This window comes from Polypterus senegalus, chromosome 4, assembly GCF_016835505.1.
Source record: "Polypterus senegalus isolate Bchr_013 chromosome 4, ASM1683550v1, whole genome shotgun sequence".
NCBI classification, from domain to species: domain Eukaryota; kingdom Metazoa; phylum Chordata; class Cladistia; order Polypteriformes; family Polypteridae; genus Polypterus; species Polypterus senegalus.
The window spans coordinates 253,893,764-253,914,784 of record NC_053157.1 but is presented as its reverse complement, the minus strand read 5'-3'; the positions used below and the strand labels follow the sequence as shown (position 1 = coordinate 253,914,784).

The window sequence follows — 21,021 nt, the reverse complement described above, 5'->3', positions numbered from 1 at the left end:
AGGGTTAGACAGATCAGCTACTGACCACGTTTCCAGAGCCTGCACTGTCATGGTGATGTGGATTTGTTCACAGACGTCTTGTGCTCAGTTACAGGTCCCCCGTGTGTGTGTGTGTGAGAGATAGAAATGCCGCTCTAAACTGTTACAAGCCCACTTTAGTTTCATAGCTGAGTTTATGAAGAGACCCTTACAACAGGTGAGCCGTCTTCTTCACACAGTTATCACGGTCACTTATGGTAACACCAGTACCCAGAATTCATTGGGTTCTTCACAATGTCTACTAGCACCACCGGACACTGCAGGTCTCACATTCTCATCTTTCAATCTCAAAATGTGGTGTCTTAGGAACAGAGGAACGTGAATTAGAAACAGAGAGAGATAAGAGAGTGATAGAAATAGAGAAAAAAAAAGAGTGGAAAAGACAAGAGGACAGAGAAAGAAGAAAATAACATCAAGTGTGATGAATGAAAGTGGGCCAGCACTTGTGTGACACAGTGACACACACACAGTCACACCAGGAGAGGACATGAAGTGTCACAGATACTCATCAGGACCACCAAATCAATAAGAACACAAACTCACCTGTAAAAACTCCTCAGCTCTCAGAGGTTCAGACGACTGCAGGAGGACATTTGGAGCTTCAGGACCTGCACATGAAAAGAGCAGAATGAGGACAGTGAAGATGGCGTTTGGTGACATCAGTCCATTCACTGGGCAGTAGTTACTAGAACAGGACGGTTCAAATGTGACACAAACTGACGAGCAGTGACCTGCTGAACCCTCTAAAGTACCAAACAGTGCCCACCATACCCACTGGCACACCTTGTCAGCACACTGGGCTCACTGGTGTTTAAAGACGTTTGGTAGATTCACCAGCTCTCACTTTATATCTCAGTTGTTCTTCTTCACCACGGTCTTCAGGTCCTCTCAGTCAGAGAAGTCAGCCATGAAGAGTTCAGCTGCAGAGCCCACCAAGAATGACCAGAAGGCTTATCCTGTGCCTTCTACATGTTTCTGTCTCCCTGTGACTTTGTGTCCAAGCACAACCTTTCACAGAGTTGGACTCTCCAGATGGTTCACTCCTACATGAAGAGAAGAGCTGCATTGTCACAGTGGCCAATTTTAAGAACATCAGAGATTGGACAAAAGACAGGAGTCCATTCAGTCCATCAAGCCCATTTGTTTAGCTAACAGCTAAGCTGCCCCAATGTCTCATCCATGTTTCTGTGTGGACTCCATGTTTCAGTGGTTTCTTCCAGAGTCCCACACCTCTTTGCATAAACAAGTGTTTCTTGTCTTCAGTTTGAAATGCGCTGCCCCTTAATGTCCAGTGATGTCCTCGAGTGTGTCATTCACCCTTAACCTAAAGAACAAAGCTGGGTCTGCTTTAACGATGCCTTGGAGGATTTGAAATTCCTGGATGAGGTCCTCATGCAGCCTCCTTGGCTCGAGACTAAACCCATCTGAATGCTGTCCAGGTACAATACAGTTTATTTTTGTGTAGCCCAAAATCACACAGGAAGTGCCGCAATGGGCTTTAACAGGCCCTGCCTTTTGACAGCCCCCCAGCATTGACTCTCTGAGAAGACAAGGAAAAACTCCCAATAAAAACCTTGTAGGGGTCTTTCTGAATTCTTTCTGGTGCCTTCTCAGTGTCTGCCATCCCAGTTTACTAACTGTACCAGAATCAGTGTCATTAGTCAAAATCAGAAAAAGCATTGAGGGTCCAAGGACAGACCCCTGACGGACTTCACTGATGACCTCACATTCTCCTCCTCTCTGTACTGATGCCTTTACATTGATTTATATGGCTGAGGCTTTCATCCAAGACACCTTACAAAATTTTATTTTTGGGCAGCCCAGTGGCGCAGTGGGTAGCGCTGCCAACCTGCAGCTAGGTGACCTGGGTTAGCTTCCCGGGTACTCCCTCCATGGAGTTTGCATGTTCTCCCCGTGTCTGGGTGGGTTTCCTCCCACAGTCCAAAGACATGCTGGTTAGGTGCATTGGTGAGAAGGTTGCCAGTTTGAACTCCATAAATGCCTAAATGGACTCTGCTCTGTTGGGCCCTTAACCTGCAATTGCTGAGCACTTTGAGTAGTGAGAAAAGCGCTATATAAATGCAAAGAAAGAATTATCCTAAATTGTCCTTGGTGTTTGTATGTGTGTGTGCCCTGCCCAGGATTTGTTCCTGCCTTGCACCCTGTGTTGGCTGCGATTGGCTCCAGCAGACCCCTGTGACCCTGGGTTAGGATATAGCGGATTGGATAATGGCTGACTGCTTTGTTTTGCTTTGCTTTTCCAATTGGAGTGTACGGATTCTAATTTCAGAATTAATCTTTGGTGTAGGACATATCATGTCTGTTCCGTTTCTACAGTAATCTGTGTAAACACATTGTTAAAACAGAAACTTTTTTTCATATTTTAGTAATAAATGTTACAAATTGTAGGCATAAACTATAAAATGTGGAAGCGTGAAGTCTAAAGATCAAATAAACTCTTTCACAAAAGGTTAAAGCAGCACACGACAGCTTCCGTGGCGTAGCCGGTAAGATTTGCTGTCTCAGAGCGCAGCAGACTTACTGTGACTTAGAGACCTGAGTTTGATTCTTTGCTGGGGAGAAAATGTTACTTTTTTTTTCTTTTTTACCTTCGCCGCTCTGCCTGCCTGCCTGAACTCCCTCTCTATCTATATAGTAATAACAGTAATTTTATTATTATATAGGGGCTTACCTGTCTGCCTATCATATAGTGCCTTTCCTTCCTATCTATTTATATATCAGCTGTTCTTATATATATATATATATATATATATATATATATATATATATATATATATATATATCCACCCATCCATTTTCTAACCCGCCAAACCCAAACACAGGGGTCTGCTTGAGCCAATCCCAGCCAACACAGGGCACAAGGCAGGAACCAATCCTGGGCAGGGTGCCAACCCACCGCAGGACACACACAAACACACCCACACACCAAGCACACACTAGGGCCAATTTAGAATCGCCAATCCACCTAACCTGCATGTCTTTGGATTGTGGCAGGAAACCGGCGCCGGAGGAAACCCACGCAGACACGGGGAGAACATGCAAACTCCACGCAGGGAGGACCCGGGAAGCGAACCCAGGTCTCCTAACTGCAATTTATATATATATAAGGGGTGACAAACAGGCAATTACAATGATTATCGGAATATATAAAGTAATTCCTGAATATATAAGGTCAGGGTTAGAATATATAAAGTCATTACTGAATCTGCTTAGGATTCCAAGGATTAATAAAATAACTGGGAGAATGAGCATTTAGTTACAGGGCCCCTAAACTGTGCAGTGGTCTGGCTGATACTATAAGAGATGCCCATTCGTTCTTAGCTTTCAAATCCCGGCTGAAGACTCACTACTTCAGTTTAGTACACCCTGACTAGAGCTGCTGATTAACTGTACAGACTGCATCTCTATTGTTAGTCATTAGCACTTAAACATAAGTAACATGACAGTTAGAATTGAATACTCACCCTCATCTATTCCGTTTCTCTTCTTGGTACTCAAATGTGCCACTTGGTGCCAACGGCCCACCTGCCAAGTTGTTTTACTTGCCAATGGTAAAGTCATCCCTGATGGAGGATCGCAGGAATCGTGGGAAAGAGGGGTCCTTTCATCGGATTGGCTGGCTCAGCACTGTTTCAACTGTGGAATCACCAAATGGGGAGGCAGCTTAATGGCTGAGGTCTCCAGGGGCCTCATGTATAAACGTGCGTACGCACAGAAATGTTATGTAAGAACTTTTCCACGTTCAAATCGCGATGTATAAAACCTACACTTGGCATAAAGCCACGCACTTTTCCACGGTACCTCATGCCTTGTCGTACGCAAGTTCTCCACTCGGTTTTGCAGACTGGCGGCACCCAGCGTCAAAGCAGTGCTACTGTTCTTGTGTGATTACTCATTATTTTCATGACGCGGCTTTATAAATACACAGAAACTAACCACATATTGTTTATTAGTGTAATGCATCTGATTGTAATTAACTCGTAACAATATAATGCTCCAGGGAACAGCCATAGTATTTCAAATACCAGAACTGCTTTAGCGTTGTTACTCTCACTTCTTCTTCTTCTTCTTCTTCTTCTTCTTTCAGCTCCTCCCGTTAGGAGTTGCCACAGCAGATCATCTTTTTCCATATTACTCTCACTGCACGACTCGGAGTATTTATATCACTGTATCTGAGTGTGAATCGCAGCAGCAGCTCATCGGAAAGAGAATTATCGGTATACGGCATTAAGCACACGCTGTCTCAGCCACGGCAAAATGTTTTAAAGCCTTTCCTGTACGGACCTCGCGGTTCAGAAACAGTTTAATCCCAAGAACTTTAAATGCACTCAATCAATTGCTCCTTGTAGAACGGTTAGGACTTATAAGTACAATCACCCCACTGTAAACTTGCACTACAGTTATAATATCTCACAACCTGGGCCACTTTATAAAGCGTATTTACATATGATGACGATATCATTTTTAAGGTGAAATGCAGCAAAATATGTTTGTTAAATTATACACATAAAACTTTAACTTCATTTAAATAATCTATATTCTTCACTGGGAGTGTCGTGAAGGATAGAATAATTAAACATGTACTACGAAGATATTTCAATGTTCTTTAAACGTTTTGAAGAATCAGCGCTAAGCTTACAGATGGCTTAACTTCTATTACAGAGCTGATTGTGTGGCGATCGGTTACTTGGGGAAAGAAAAGCAAGGACTCTTGGGCGCCACCAATATATATTGAATATAAAACAGAAAGAGAAAATAACAACACAGCTAAAAACGCAGCGACAAATTTCGACAAAAGTTAAATGCTTGTCATGAGCACGAGGCTCATGAAACATGTTTAATAACGTGCTTTAGCTCCTATCATCATGAAAATGACATCACGTATACATCTCAGTATTTTAGTTATTCAGAGAGCTGTAATATCACAAATGTAATGGACTCTGTGACCAGTCGGAGGAAGAGAGCCGGTTTAAAAAGCAAGTAGTGATTCACACACACAGAGCACATACGAGTAGAAGATCAAATACAAAACAAAGCATTTAACGTGCTACTTTAATTACGATGTGATTCGAGAAACTGGTTAATTAAACGATTTTAAGATGAAGTTTATGATGTTCTACTTTAATGACAAAATAAACTACGTGATTAAAGTGGAGATGTCGAGATTGAAGTTGACATTTCGTGCTTTTTCCCCACTGTGTGCCTTTTTCTCTGTACCCTAATAAACTTTCATATGACACTCAGACAGTGGGCTTACAACTCTTCTTTCCACGGCGACTTTGATATGTGACTTCTTTTTTATTTCCGGCACTGTGCGATTTTGTGAACGTGAGCTTTCAACTTTCTCCAACACGCTATGTCACTCGATCAACTTCATTTTGTTGATTATACCACGGTTTATTTGAACAAATAGTATGTTTTTCCTTTGCCTCCACTTGGTATTCGCTGAAATTCTTATATTTTCCCCGTGCTTTTCCCATTGTCTTTTCACAGAAGGCTGCGCTTAAGGGCGATTTATATTGATTTGCATATTCAAATAGGTGTAATTCTGGGAGGATTTGGGGCGTTACATAAAGCGCGTGCACGAGCGTTAGTTTTCACGCTGATCGGGATTTATGTAGCGGAAGAACGTGGAAGTTGGAGTACGCACAGATTCCTGCATCTGGATTTTTCTGTGCGTAAGCACATTTCGGCTTTTGTGCTTACGCCATGTTATAGTGCGAGTTCTACGCACGCCGTTATACATGAGGCCCCTGGAGTGTAAAGAAATCCAAATCATATTAATGGATATCATCTACTGTTAAATTCTGTTACGTACTTCTAAAATGTTTTATTTTTATACTGCATTGAGGATTTTGTCTGTTCTGTGTGTTGTATTGTATTGTATTGACCTCCTTTTCTTTTTGACACCCACTGCACGCCCAGCCCACCTGGAAAGGGGTCTCTCTTTGAACTGCCTTTCCTGAGGTTTCTTCCATTTTCTTCCAGTTTGTCTTTGTCTTCTCAGAGAGTCAAGGCTGGGGTCTGTCAAGAGGCAGGGTCTGTTAAAGCCTATTGCGGCACTTCTTGTTTGATTTTTGGGCTATACAAAAATAAATTGTATTGTATTGTATTGTCTTGTACCAAATATATAAAGTCAGTGTTGAAATATATAAAGTAATTTCTGAATATATAAAGTCATTCCTGAATATATAAAATCAAAACTTGAATATATAAAATAATTCCTGAATATATAAAGTCAGCATCAGAATATATAAAATTTCCGTGCTTGTCATTTCACTCGTACTAGTGAAAGGAAAAGTTTGACAGAAGCCACTCAGAGTCGATTGGGCTTGTGAGATTCGTCCAAAAATGCCCCCATACAAAAAGAATAAATTAATATAGTGTTCAAAATGCCAGGCATATACATCATTTTGAATGAATTAACTGTGGGATTTTTTAAATATTTTTCTGAAGATGTTTTTGTTAACTTAGTTCATTACGTTGTAGTAGGAACTCATTGAGTTTACTAAAAATGTGCCCGAGTCGTTTCAATCAATATCAATATAATCTGACTTTAAATTTATATATTCAGCAATGAGGTTATATATTCCGACGCTGACTTTATATAATCCGAAAATAATTGTAATTGCCTGTTTGGCACCCAATAGGGCACTAAATACTAGATATATAAATTAACAGCTAAGGGGATGGATATATAGATATGTAGGAAGGAAAGGCACTATATGATAGGCAGACAGAGAAGCACCTATATAATAATACAATTACTGTTATTACTATACTCAGCAAAAAAAGAAACGTCCCTTTTTCAGGACTGTGTATTTCAACAATAATGTTTTAAAAATCCAAATAACTTTACAGATCTTCATTGTAAAGGGTTTAAACAATGTTTTCCATGCATGTTCAATTAACCATAATCAATTAATTAACATGCACCTGTGGAATGGTCGTTAAGACCTTAACAGCTTGCAGAAAGTAGGCATTTAAGGTCACAGTTCTAAAAACACAGGACACTAAAGAGACTCGTCTACCGACTGTGAAAGATGCCCAGGGTCCCTGCTCATCTGCGTGAACGTGCATTAGGCCTGCTGCAGGGAGGCATGAGGACTGCTGAATAAATTGCCATGTCCGCACTTTGAGACGCCTAAGACAGCGCTACAGGGAGACAGGAAGGACAGCTGATCATCCTCGCAGTGTAACAACACCTGCACAGGATCGGCACATCCGAATATCACACCTGAATGACAGGTACAGGATGGCCACAACAACTGCCCGAGTCACAACAGGAACACACAATCCCTCCATCAGTGCTCAGACTGTCCGCAATAGGCTGAGAGAGGCTGGACTGAGGGCTTGTAGGCCTGTTGTAAGGCAGGTCCTTACCAGACATCACCAGCAACAACGCCGCCTATGGGCACAAACCCACCTTCGCTGGACCAGACAGGAGTAGCAAAAAGTGCTCTTCACTGATGAGTCACGGTTTTGTCTCACCGGGGGTGATGGACGGATTCGTGTTTATCGTCGAAGGAATTGAGCACGTCTGGGACCTGTTGGATCGCAGGGTGAGGGCTAGGGCCATTACCTCCAGAAATGTCCAGGAACTTGCAGGTGCCTTGGTGGAAGAGTGGGGTAACATCTCACAGCAAGAACTGACAAATCTGGTCCAGTCCATGAGGAGGAGATGCACTGCAGTACTTCAAGCAGCTGGTGGCCACACCACATACTGACTGGTACTTTGGATTGTGAGCCTCCCTTCATTCAGGGACACATTGTGAAACATTTTTAGTTTATGTCTTATGGTGTTGACTCTTTTACTGTTCATACAAATATTTACACATTAAGTTTACTGAAAGTAAAAACAGTTGAAAGTCAGAGGACGTTTCTTTTTTATTGAGTATATATAGATATACAGACAGGGAGTTCAGGCAGGCTGGCAGAGTGGCGAAGGGTAAAAAGTAAAAACAAGTAACATTTTCTTCCCAACAGGGAATCGAACTCAGGTCTCTAAGTAACGGCAAGTCTGCTGTGTTCTAAGTCAGCAAATCTTACTGGTACGCCACAGAAGTTGTCGTACTGTGTTTGAACCTTTTGTGAAAGTGTTTATTTGATCTTTAGACTTAAGGCTTTACACATTTTATAATTTATGCCTACACTTTGTAACATTTATTACTAAAATATGAAAAAACATTTCTGTTTTAACAATGTATTTACACAGATTACTGTAGAAGCAGAACATACATGAAATGCGTGTGTTCCAAATAACGATCTATTATTTCCAGTCTAAAACTCCAGCACTTCACTCCCAGATAATCAAACAAGGCCTGAGCTGGGAGAAGTTAGTACACAAGTCGGTGGGGAGATGGAATAGCCGGCTGCTTGCAGATTGTCTTTATCAGGACAAAAGACGCTGGCAGAGAGGTATGAATGGATTTAAGGTGGGCCGGATCTATGAGTTTTTTCATAGGCTCTGGTAATTCTAGTGTTAAAGCACATCTCTGCGGTGAGGTGGCGCCCTGCCCAGGGTTTGTTTCCTGCCTTGTGCCCAGTGTTGGCTGGGATTGGCTCAGACAGACCCCCGTGACCCTGTAATTAGGATATAGCTGGTTGGACGATGACTGACTGACTAAAACACAAAATCTAATTATTTTGGGTAAGCTGCTTGTAAATAAACTGAGGGGAAACCTGTTTAGTTGTCCCTACTTGTTGTAAAAGGGGTCCTTTAATAGCATGAAACTGGCTTTAGCATCTAAAGGTAAAAAGAGTAACTTGAGACATTGCAGCAAAAATCCGGTTGTGTTTTCGATGGAGAAATAAGGTTTATTAAAGGTATAAAGGAATAAAGATTTATTAAATGTATTGTATCTGACAGTGCTGTTCCAAAATGTCTAAGGCAAGCCCTGTGTCCTGTGCAGTTGGAGGTGCAGTGGATTAATAGTTGGACCTCTCAGTACATCAGTATATCGACCCCAGTGTCGTACACCGAATGGGCAGCTCCAAAGTATGATGGGAGTATACGTATTTGTGGGGACCAGTGACGTGTGGTGAGGTTCATGGCTGGTGAGGCACTGACTCCTTCAGAGTGAGATTTACAAATATAGCTTATTCACTTTTCAGTTGGCATCATGCACACTGCCTACTGTTATGTTTCATATCTCTTCATCATTTTTTACACACACATCGGTAAGGTTCACATTTGACTAAGAAAGAACGTTACATTTACAGCGGTGAGAGAGAGCACAGTGAGCGCATTTGCTCTGCAGCCTTCAAATGTATTACTTGTAAATGAAGTCCACACACCTACCCTTCCCCATGAAAATCTCCATCAATTTCTAGTAAAAGTCCTCTTTATTTTCCTTTAGTTATAAAATTGATAATCTTCCATTTTGGCAGTCAATCAGAACAAAAAATAAAAATAAATGGTTATATACAGACTTTCTGATATCACTAACTTATTGGCATCTCTGCACAGAAGAACAGCAGCAACAAGCACCTTTTGGGCTCACATGTGCCCCCTTCAGGGTGGCACAGTACTGTCAGCCTCTCCTTGTGCCTTCTCACTGCAGTTTGATGTCCGATCAGCAACACTAAATATGTCAGACACATTCAATAAAGAGATCAGCCAGACTGTGGAAAGTCAGGGTGTGCAATAAATGGGTCAGCAAACTTTATATTGGCGACATACAGAGAGACAGCGACAGGCATGTGCCAGTCAACCCCGTCAGTGTGTGATGGAGAGTGCAGTCCGAGGGGAGGTGAGGCTCGTCACTACCGCACCTCATGTTTCTCTCCTGTATTTGAACAGGAAATGCACAAATTCAGCGATTTTGACTATAAAAATGATCAAAATTATTGTAATAATACGGAAAACAAATGAATAGCACGACCAGTGGACACATTTATTTTAAGTTATCATTATTAGTTTTTTTACCTTTCATGCTGATGTCTCCTCTGACTGCAGGTCCCTGGTGTGGACTATAAGGTCACCATTAGCCTGTGCTTACATGTCGATTCCTACCTTACTCCCCACGTTCAAGATTTGTTTGTAAGACTTGTTAATAGTAAACAGTTTAGTACAATTGATTAAACAATGATATTTAAAGATTACTACACAGAAGAGGTGAACAAATCACCCTGTGGGGTAGCCAGCACCCCTGGCATTTGCCAGTGCATAAAGGATGCCGTTTTACGCGGTTTGAACGGAGTGATCTGCTAATTGGATGACATTTTGTTGACCGTGCGTGACAGATGGAGCACTTAAAGAATCTGGAAGCTGTGCTGAACAGACTAAAGCAAGCTGGGAATAAGCTGAATTCAGACAAGTGCTCACGTAATTGATAGTGAAGGCCTATGAGAGAAAACACTGAGGCAACTGAGGGGCCGCTCTCGTTCATTATTACAGAAAATGTATTCCCTACCTTTCTACACTTATGAAACCTTACGACAGAGTCACTGCAGAAAGGGCAGACATGTGCGTCGTCAGACCGGGTGAAAACCTAACGACAATTTTGATCAGAATCTTTACCGGTTCATTTTGATAAGAGGTTGCCCGTGTCCTTATCCTGCGATGCTTCACCCTACGGTGTGAGAGCTGTGGCTGCACACAAGTACATAGATGGCACAGAGACACCCATTATATATGCTTCTTGGACACAATTCACAGATCGAAATGGAGACCCCTGAACTGAACTGTTTTCAGGCAGTTCAAATTGAATGAATATCTGTAGGGCAGAGCATTTGAGTTAGCCACTGATCACAAACCTCTCATGAAAGTTTTAAGTCCAAAAACAGCAATTCTCACTTTAACTGCTGTGAGACTACAAAGATGGGCATTAATCTTGGCATCTTATTAATATGAGTTTCAATTTAAAAAAAATCTGCAGATGCAATATCAAGATGGCAGCTAAAAGAGACTGGTCCAAATTCAAGCTCAGATGCTCATCTTGTTTCAACAGCAGACATTACTCAAGTGAAGAAGAAGATCATGAAGAAGGTGACATTGTACACCCTGAGTATCTAAGTCATGTTGAGTTGAAGTCGTCTACTCAGAGGAGCACCGAGCTCACAGTAGAGAACAATTGTGTACATTTGGGGCTGAGAGGAGTCATTCCAGCATACTGGACAGGTGACATGAGCAAAACTGAGGAATAATAAAATGAAACTGACAGCCCAGAGTCATTTTTAGTGGCCAGGATTAGATAGGCAGAGTGAGGAGTGGGTGGCTGAGTGCAGATCATACCAGGAAAATAGGAATCTGCCAGGAAAAGTACCCGAGCATTCTTGAAGCTGGGCTGAAAGACCCTGGCAGAGGATCCACTTGAATTTTTATGAAAAAAAAAGGAAAGCTGTTTGTAGTGTTAGTGGTTACATGTTCTAGGTGGGTCAAGATTGTAAAGAATCTAGGTGGGTTGAGGTTTGAAGAATGTATTTGTTACATACTGTCTTTCAGAAAAGACAGTATCAGATAGTGGTCCACCATTCAAGTCTGCTGAATTTGACAAATCCTTACACTAAATGCAGTTTGACTTCAGCACCGTATTGTCCGCAAAGCAATGGAGTTGCAGAATGTAGGGTGCAAACATACAAACTAGAATTAGAAAGACAAAATAGGATGCCAGAGATCATTGGAGAAAAAGAAAAGCTAACTTCTTGTTTGCTGACCGTACCACACCTCATGGCACAACAGGAAAGTCCTCTGTGGAGTTGTTTCTCAATGGAGAATTATGAATCCTGCAGTCAGTAACGCAAATTAAAGTTATGTTTCCTAATGAGAGATCCCAGTGGAAGCATGGAACGTGAAAACAGTAAAGGTCCGAGTACTGAGCCCTGCGGGACACCATATTGAACTTGTGTATATAATGATGGAGTCCTGTCAGCACATTTCTGTACGTATTGGAATCGATTTGATAAATAAGAACTAAACCAAGCGAGCTCAGTCACTGCCTGGAAGTCCAATGCAAGAAACATCCATTGAAGTTTTTATTAGTTTGGTTGGCACTGGTCTAAGGAACAAGTAGTAGGCTTCATTTTAGAAATTAAAGTTAAGACTTCCTGTTCTGTTACAGGTTTAAACTTTGTAACGTGTTAAATGCAAGGTGAGACAGGGTTTGCATTGTGACGCTGAGATCTGGGATCTCCTACTTTTAATTTTCTCATTAAAGAAGCTCAGAAAGTCTGAACTGATATTATCAGCTGGGATTTTAGATTAGCCGTATCACATACCAGTGTTTCAGCAAAACTTTCAGCGAAAGAAGAAAGAAGGTTAATGAAATAGTAAGATGAATGGATGGACTATTGGTGACTGTGTGGCTAAACAACTCTTGTAATGCAAGTGTGTGCTCTGATTAAATATAATCCTCTTCTTTCGGCTACTCCCGTTAGGGATTGCCACAGTAAATCATCTTCTTCCATATCTTCCTGTCCTCGGCATCTTGTTCTGTTACATCCATCACCTGCTGTCCTCTCTCACCACATCCATAAATCTTCTCTTAGTCCTTTCTCTTTTCCTCTTCCCTGACAGCTCTAACCTTACCATCCTTCTCCCAATATACCCAGCATCTCTCCTCTGCACATGTCGAAACCAACGTTATCTCATCTCTCTGACTTTGTCTCCCAACTGTCCAACTTGAGCAGATCCTCTAATGTCCTCATTTCTAATCCTGTTCATCCTCGTCACCCAATGCAAATCTTAGCATCTTGAACTTTGCCACCTCCAGCTCTGTCTCCTGCTTTCTGGTCAGTGCCACCGTCTCCAGCCCATATAGCATAGCTGGTCTCACTACTGTCCTGTAGACCTTCCCTTTCACTCTTGCTGATACCCGTCTGTCACAAATCACTCCTGACACTCTTCTCCACACATCCCACCCTGCCTGCACCCTCTTCTTCACTTCTCTTCAACAATCCCATTACTCTGTACTGTTGATCCCAAGTATTTAAACTCATCCACCTTCCCAACTCTAAACCCTGCATCCTCACCATTCCTCTGACCTCCCTCTCATTCACACACATGTATTCTGTCTTGGTGGTCCTACTGACCTTCATTCCACTCCTTTCATATCTCCACCTTTCAATGGTCTCCTCAACCTGCTCCCTACTCTCGCTGCAGATCACAATATCATCAGCAAACATCACAGTCCATGGGAACTCCTGTCTAATCTCGTGTGTCAACCTGTCCATCACCATAGCAAATAAGAAAGGGCTCAGAGCTGATCACTGATATAATCCCGCCACCATCACTCCTACCGCAGACCTCAACTCGGTCACACTCCCCTCGTTCATATCCTGTACAACTCTTATGTACTTCTCTGCCACTCCTGACTTCCTCATACAATACCACAACTCCTCTAGAGACATCCTATCATATGCCTTCTCCAGGTCCACAAAGACGCAATGCAACTCCTTCTGGCCTTCTCTAAATTTGTCCATCAACATCTTCGACCAAACATCTCATCTGTGGTGCTCTTTGTTGGCATGAAACCATCCTGCTGCTCACTAATCATCACCTCACTTCTTAACTGAGCTTTAACTACTCTTTCCCATAACTTCATGCTGTGGCTCATCAATTTTATCCTCCTGTAGTTACTGCAGTCCTGCACATCCCCTTATTCTTAAATATTGGCACCAGTACACTTCTTCTCCACTCCTCATCATCCTCTCACTTTCCAAGATTCCATTAAACAATCTGGTTATAAACTCCACTGCCATCTCTCCTAAATATCTCCATGCTTCCACAGGTATGTCATCTGGACCAACTGCCTTTCCATTCTACATCCTCTTCATTGCTGTCTTTACTTCCTCGTTGATAATCTGTTGCACTTCCTGATTCACTATCTCCACATCATCCAAACTCTTCTTTCTCTCGTTCTCTTCATTCATCAGCCTCTCAAAGTACTCTTTCCATCTTCTCTTCCTCGCTTGTGAATAAGTTTCCATCTTTATCCTTTATCACCCTAACCTGTTGCTCATCTTTCCCAGCTCAGTCACTCTCTGTAGCTCACTGGTCCTTTTCTCTTTCCTTAATGTCCAACCTCCCATACAACTCATCATATGTCTTTTCTTTAGCCTTCACCACCTCTCTCTTCACCTTGCTTCTTATCTCCTTGTACTCTTGTCTACTTTCTGCATCTCTGCCTATCCTACTTCTTCTTCGTCATCCTCTTCCTCTGTATACTCTCCTGTACTTCCCCATTCCACCACCAGGTTTCCTGTTCCTCCTTCCTCTGTCCAGATGTCACACCAAGCACCCTTCTTGCTGTCCCCCTTACTACATCTGCTGTAGTTTCCCAGCTGTCTGGTGACTCTTCACTGCCACCCAGTGCCTGTCTCACCTCCACCCTAAGCTCCACCTTGCAGTCTTCCTTTTTCAACTTCCACCATTTGATCCTTGGCTCTGCTCTCACTCTCTTCATCTTCTTGATCTCCTCCTCTTCATCGTACAGACCTTCATCCTATGCTGCTTAACTACACTTTCTCCTGCCACTACTTTGCAGTCTTCAGTCTCCTTCAGATTGACTCTTCTGCATAGAATATGATCTACTTGTGTGCATCTTCCTTCACTCATGTACATCACCCTATGCTCCTCCCTCTTCTTAATATTTGTATTCTCCAAAGCCTTGTCCACCTTTTTGTCAAAATCCACTATCCTCTGACCTTCTTCATTCCTCTCCTTGACACCATATCTACCCATCACCTCCTCATCTCCTCTGTTTCCTTCACCAACATGCCCATTGAAATTCGCTCCAATCACCACTTTCTGTCTCTTGGGTATTCTGTTCATCACTTCATCCAACTCACTCCAGAAATCTTCTTTCTCCTCCATTGCACACCCAACTTGCGCTGCATATGCACTAACAACATTCATCATCACTCCACCAATTTCCAGCTTCATAATCCTCACTCTGTCTGACACTCTTTTCACCTCCAAACACTCTTGACGTGTTGTTCCTTCAGAATAACTCTGACTCCATTTCTCCTGCGATTCACACGATGACAGAACAATTTGAATCCTCCTCTGATCCACCTGGCCTTACTCCCCTTCCATTAAGTCTCACAATATATCAACCTTCCTTCTCTCCATCATATCTGCTAACTCTCACCCCTTACCAGTCATACTGCCAACATTCAAAGTTCCTACCCTCAGTTCCACTCTCTTTACCTTCCTCCTCTCTTCCTGCCTCCGGACACGTCTTCCCCCGCTCTTCTTCTCCTTCTTCTTCTTCGGCCAACAGTTGCCCAATTTTCTCCAGCACCCTTTTGGCCAACAGTACTGGTGGTGGTCGTTGTTAACCCGGGGCTCGACTGATCCGTTATGGAAATTTGTATTGTGGTCCACATATTGATTTGGCAAAATTTTACACCCAATGCCCTTCCTGACGTTACCCTGCCCATTTATTCGGGCTTGGGACCGTCATGAAGAAACACACTGGTTTGTGCATCCCACTTTTTCCCAAACGGTCCCCACAGTGATGTTTACTCGATTATGTTTAATGTCTTACAGATAAAAGCGTCTCTTAAATGTACCCCTGTGCCAATAAAACCAAATAAAGTGTACTGAATATTTAAATAACTATTTTAAAAAGTTAGGAAAGGATTAAAAATTATGAAAAAAAAGTGGCAGGCGCAAAAAAATGAAAACCTGAAGTCAAAAAAAATCCAACAAACATAAAGCAGAGACAGGAGGAGGGGGAGAAATAAGACCACCAAACATTAAAACATAAAGCAGAGCCCACCAGACAGGACAGAGCCCAGTGTTGGAGCGACTCTTTCATCTGCAGCTTCTTCTTAAATACCCCTGGGGGCGGAGCTCCAGCTGCAAGGTCACATGGCCCCGCCTCCCTGGGCTTCACATGAAATGCACAAAAAGAAAATAAACGGGGACAACAAAAGTAACCAAATACATAAACGTGAGAATAAAAAACAAAGTATTGTTTGCAAACAAATTCATTAAAATAAATGTTCTCTTACAATATGAAATCTTACACAACCTAACAAAGCAGCCCTGTCTTCAAAGGTGATGACAATATTAATAAATTTACATAAAATATTGATTCAGTCAAGCCAGCTCTTCTGTGTGAGTAATACTGAGAGTGGCCACTAGAGGGGGCAGTTTGGCTACAGAAGAATCAGCTCAGCTGTCAGCTCTGAAGTCATGTGACTGTGTGATCGTGTCTCCCTTATTCTGATCTTAATTCATTTAAATCTTAATTAGAATTAGAATTAGAATTAGAATTAGACCACTCTAGATGAGAACAGGCCATTCAGCCCAACAAAGCTCACCAGTCCTATCCACTTGCTTCCTCCAAGAAAACATCAAGTCGAGTTTTGAAAGTCCCTAACGTCTTACTGTCTACCACACTACTTGGTCGCTTATTCCAAGTGTCTATCGTTCTTTGTAAAGAAAAACTTCCTAATGTTTGTGCGAAATTTACCCTTAACAAGTTTCCAACTGTGGCCCCGTGTTCTTGATGAGCTCATTTTAAAATACAAGTCTCGATCCACTGTACTAATTCCCTTCATAATTTTAAACACTTCAATCATGTCACCTCTTAATCTTCTTTTGCTTAAACTGTAAAGGCTCAGCTCTTTTAATCTTTCCTCATAATTCAACCCCTGTAGCCCTGGAATCAGCCTAGTCGCTCTTCTCTGGACCTTTTCTAGTGCTGCTATGTCCTTTTTGTAGCCTGGAGACCAAAACTGCACACAGTACTCAAGATGAGGCCTCACCAGTGCATTATAAAGGTTGAGCATAACCTCCTTGGACTTGTACTCCACAGATCGTGCTATATAACCTAACATTCTGTTAGCCTTCTTAATGGCTTCTGAACACTGTTTGGAAGTTGATAGCTTAGAGTCCACTATGACTCCTAAATCCTTCTCATAAGGTGTACTCTCGATTTTTCGACCGCCCATTGTGTATTCAAACCTAATATTTTTACTTCCTATGTGTAATACTTTACATTTACTGACATTAAATTTCATCTGCCACAAATCTGCCCAAGCCTGTATGCTATCCAAGTCCTTCTGTAATGATATAACAGATTCCAAATTATCTGCTAATCCACCTATCTTGGTATCATCTGCAAACTTAACCAGCTTGTTACTTATATTCCTATCTAAATCATTTATATATATTAAAAATAGCAGCGCCCTAGCACTGACCCCTGTGGAACACCACTCTTAACATCGGCCAGTTCTGATGAGGTTCCTCGCACCATCACCCTCTGCTTCCTGTGTCTGAGCCAATTCTGCACCCATCTAAAAACATCACCCTGAACTCCCACTTCTTTTAACTTGATGCCCAACCTCTCATGTGGCACCTTATCAAATGCTTTCTGAAAGTCCAGATAAATAATATCATAAGCTCCACTTTGATCGTATCCTTTTGTTGCCTCCTCATAGAATTCCAACATGTTAGTAAAACACGACCTCCCTCTTCTGAACCCATGCTGACTGTTCAGAATAACTCCTGTCCTTGTCATGTGTTGCTCAATCTTATCCTTAATAATTCCTTCCATTAATTTTCCTGTGATGCTTGTTAAGCTTACTGGCCTATAGTTGCTTGGATCTGCCCTGTCACCCTTTTTATATAATGGGATGATATTTGCCATTTTCCAGTCCTTTGGAATCTCTCCAGTGCACAGTGACTTCCTAAAATATGTGTCAAGGGTTTATATATGTACTCACTAGCCTCCTTAAGAACACGAGGATAAATATTATCTGGGCCTGGTGATTTGTTTGATTTCATCTTATTTAATCTGAGCAGCACTTCTCCTCTACAATTTCCAAATCCCTCAGTACCTCCTTAGTAGTTGTTTACCTCTGAGGTTATCCACTTGCTCACTTGTAAACACCTCAGAAAATGTAAGTTTAGGGCATCTGCTATTTCATTGTCTGTATCTTTTAATTCCCTTTACTATTCCTGATGAACTTGACCTCCTCCTTAACTGTTCTTTTACTACTAAAATACTGAAAGAATCTCTTGGGGTCTTCTTTCGCCTTATCTGCTATATTCCTCTCCAACTGTCTTTTAGCCTCTCTGATATCCTTCTTAATGGTTGCCCTCATGTTCTCATACGCTACGATTCTCTTTGCAGTCATTAGTCTTATATGCCTTATACAGCAGTTTTTCCTTTGCAACTTCTTTTTAAATCTTTATTAATCCATCGTGGAGTTTTTTAGTTTCCTATTACTTCCAAATTTAGGTATGTATCTGTCCTGCATTAAATGTTTTTTAAACCTGTTCCACTGCTCCTCGACTGTCTCCACATTTAAAAGCTTATCCCAGTCTATCCTACTTAGACTTTGTGCATCTGCTCAAAATTAGCCCTACTAAAGTTCAACTTAACAATTTTAGTCTTTGCATCTGTACTCTTACAAAATACTGAGAATTGTATTACATTATGGTCACTTGACCCTAGTGGTTCAATCACCTCTACACCCTCAATTCTATCCTGATTATTACAGAATACTAAATCCAGACCGGCTTCACCCCTTGTTGGTGCTTTAACATGCTGTGTTAACAAACAGTCACTGATTACTTCTACAAACTCCTGCTCTTGTGCTCCTCCATCTGTAAGGTTATCCCAGTTAATATTTGGATAATTAAAGTCCCCATGACTATAATATCCCCTGTAAACTTGCCTTTTGATATTACTAAAAGATGTGTGTTGAAATTACTGTCTGAATTGGGTGGTCTATAACACACTCCTAAAATAGACCTTTTCCCTAATATTTTCCAGATGAAGCCACATGTCCTCACTAAGATGGGGCTCATCATCCAACTGAAGATGACTTACATTTAATCCTGTTTGGCATAAACAGCAACCTCACCTCCTTTTCTGTTCTGTCTATCCTTCCTAATAATGTGTATCCCTCTATGTTACACTCATCCCCATCTTTGTTATTTAGCCAGGTTTCCGTTATTGCTATAATATCATAATTATGCTCTGCTACATACGACTCCAACTCACTTACCTTATTTTTGATACTTCTAGCATTAAGGCAAGCTATTTTTAATGTGTTACTCCTTCTACATTAACGTGTTTGCTTAGAATTTACATTATTATGCATTTTTATTTCTACACCATTGTTTGTTCTTCCATGTATAGATCTAAATCTGGCCTGTCCTAAACTCCCTCCCCCGATCCTCGACTAGCCTACACATACGCCTCCCCAATACATTGGTGCCCCTCCGGTTCAGATGTTTCTTTTAGATATAATATTTAAAGTTCTTTATTTCAGGTGTTTTATTCTTGTGTTTTTACTTTATTCTTATTTCTTTTACACTACACTGTATTCTCTTCTCCCCCCTTCACTGCTGACCTTTCCCATGTGTGTAATATGGCGGGTGTCCACTAGAGGGCGCCACTGCACTTCAGTCCCACCCCTCAGTCCTCCTGTTAAAGTCTCCATTCGTCGGACTCTCTGATTGTTTCTCATTCTCTCCTTTCATGTTTCACTGCTCAGGATTTCACTGAATGCTTTCTGCTTTTATCTTTTAGATAAATCTTTTTTGTATAAATTGCTGTGTAATATTTAAAGTGGCCACAAGAGGCAGTAGTTTGGCGACTGACCAATCAGTGACCCCTTCTGTCCATTCGTTGTCTTTCTTATCCGCTTTTCAATTTCAGGTTTGTGGACTTGGTGGGTCAACCCTGGACGGGGTGCCAGTCCACTGCAGAGCCACACATGTGCACCCATGTCAAGTGTGTGTCAACTGACCAAGAACTTATTTTTGAAGATGTAGGAGCTTTAAGGGTACCAAGAGTGACAAATCTGGGGACAAGGAGGAGGTGCAGTTTAAAGTTTAATGTGACATCAACTAAAACACCAAACTCTGTCAGTATGGCCAACATCTGACTGACCGGTGAGTCCTCGTCTTCAGACATTCACAGTGAATTCATTCTGAAGTGAAGGACCCTTTGAGTGACCAATGGAGGGTCACAACATGTCTGGTGAGTGGACAACACTCCAGTCCCATCTGTCACTCTCTGCTCCTACATATAGTCACTATACAAGAGCTCTCCATACTGAGTCTATATAGCGCCTTTCAGTTGCGCTGATCCAGCAGGACCACATGCCTGTCCTACTTAACAGGTGACATTCAGTGACACTTGGGGGCCTCAGTAGTTGTTGGGGTGTCAGCCTAAAGGACATGTGGCTGTGAGTCAACAGTGACCCCTGCTGGTCAGACTGGTATTTGTAGGTCTGAGGTGTCTCCGCCCCTCATTATGAGACACACACCTGATTGGCTACTCAAACCCAATGATAATGGAGACCCTGACAGCCGCACTCGCCCTCATTCTCATCCACAAATTCACTCACAGAGGTGTTGCCCGCCAAACCCACCCATCCTGTAAATTTATTTTCACCCCAAACTACAAACACAAAGAGGACCTGAGCTTGTGGGGACATCTAGTGACTGGTAGAGGGTACTGGTCAGTGGTCACATGGTGTCAGATGGCTGATTGTTACACTGCAGTGAGGATCAACACTAAACCCTGGATAGAGGGGCTCAGTGAAGGAGGTGTTGAACCTGTGCAGGAGGGTCATTGTGTGTGAGACGCTATAAAATGACAGAGAGCCAGCAGGCCAGTCCAGATACACACCTATTGTGGGGCTGTAGGGGGCGCTGATTTCAGTCTCCATGTTATTGTGACACACAGAGTACTGGGAATGAGAACACACCAAACACCAGGACTTGTCGTTGTTTCCAAGGACGCACTCCCAGCCCTCTCCTTTCCTGCCCAGTCCTTTATATGCGACTCCTATCAGCACGTTGTCTCCACTGCACTCCACCTCCCAGTAACAGCGAGTCCCAGTCAGAGCCTCTCTGCACAGAACTTGAGGCCAGTAGTCAAATCTGTCAGGATGATCAGGATATTCGGCTTTTGTCCTCTCACATGTCACCTTCTTGTTCCCTTCAGATAGACGAAGGCGTTTGTGTGCCGTGTTGATGTCCAGTGT

At 42.2% G+C, this 21,021-nt stretch overlaps 1 protein-coding gene across 1 annotated transcript; it reads right to left on the bottom strand.

Annotated features, from left to right (window-relative positions):
- Nucleotides 1–602: 602 nt before the first annotated feature.
- On the bottom strand, nucleotides 603–21,021 carry LOC120529055 (tripartite motif-containing protein 16-like protein; the record flags this gene model as incomplete). The annotated part of the gene is made up of 2 exons (XM_039753115.1): nucleotides 603–647; nucleotides 20,530–21,021. Coding segments are annotated over 2 exons (537 nt in total), but the record flags the coding sequence as incomplete, so codon positions are not given.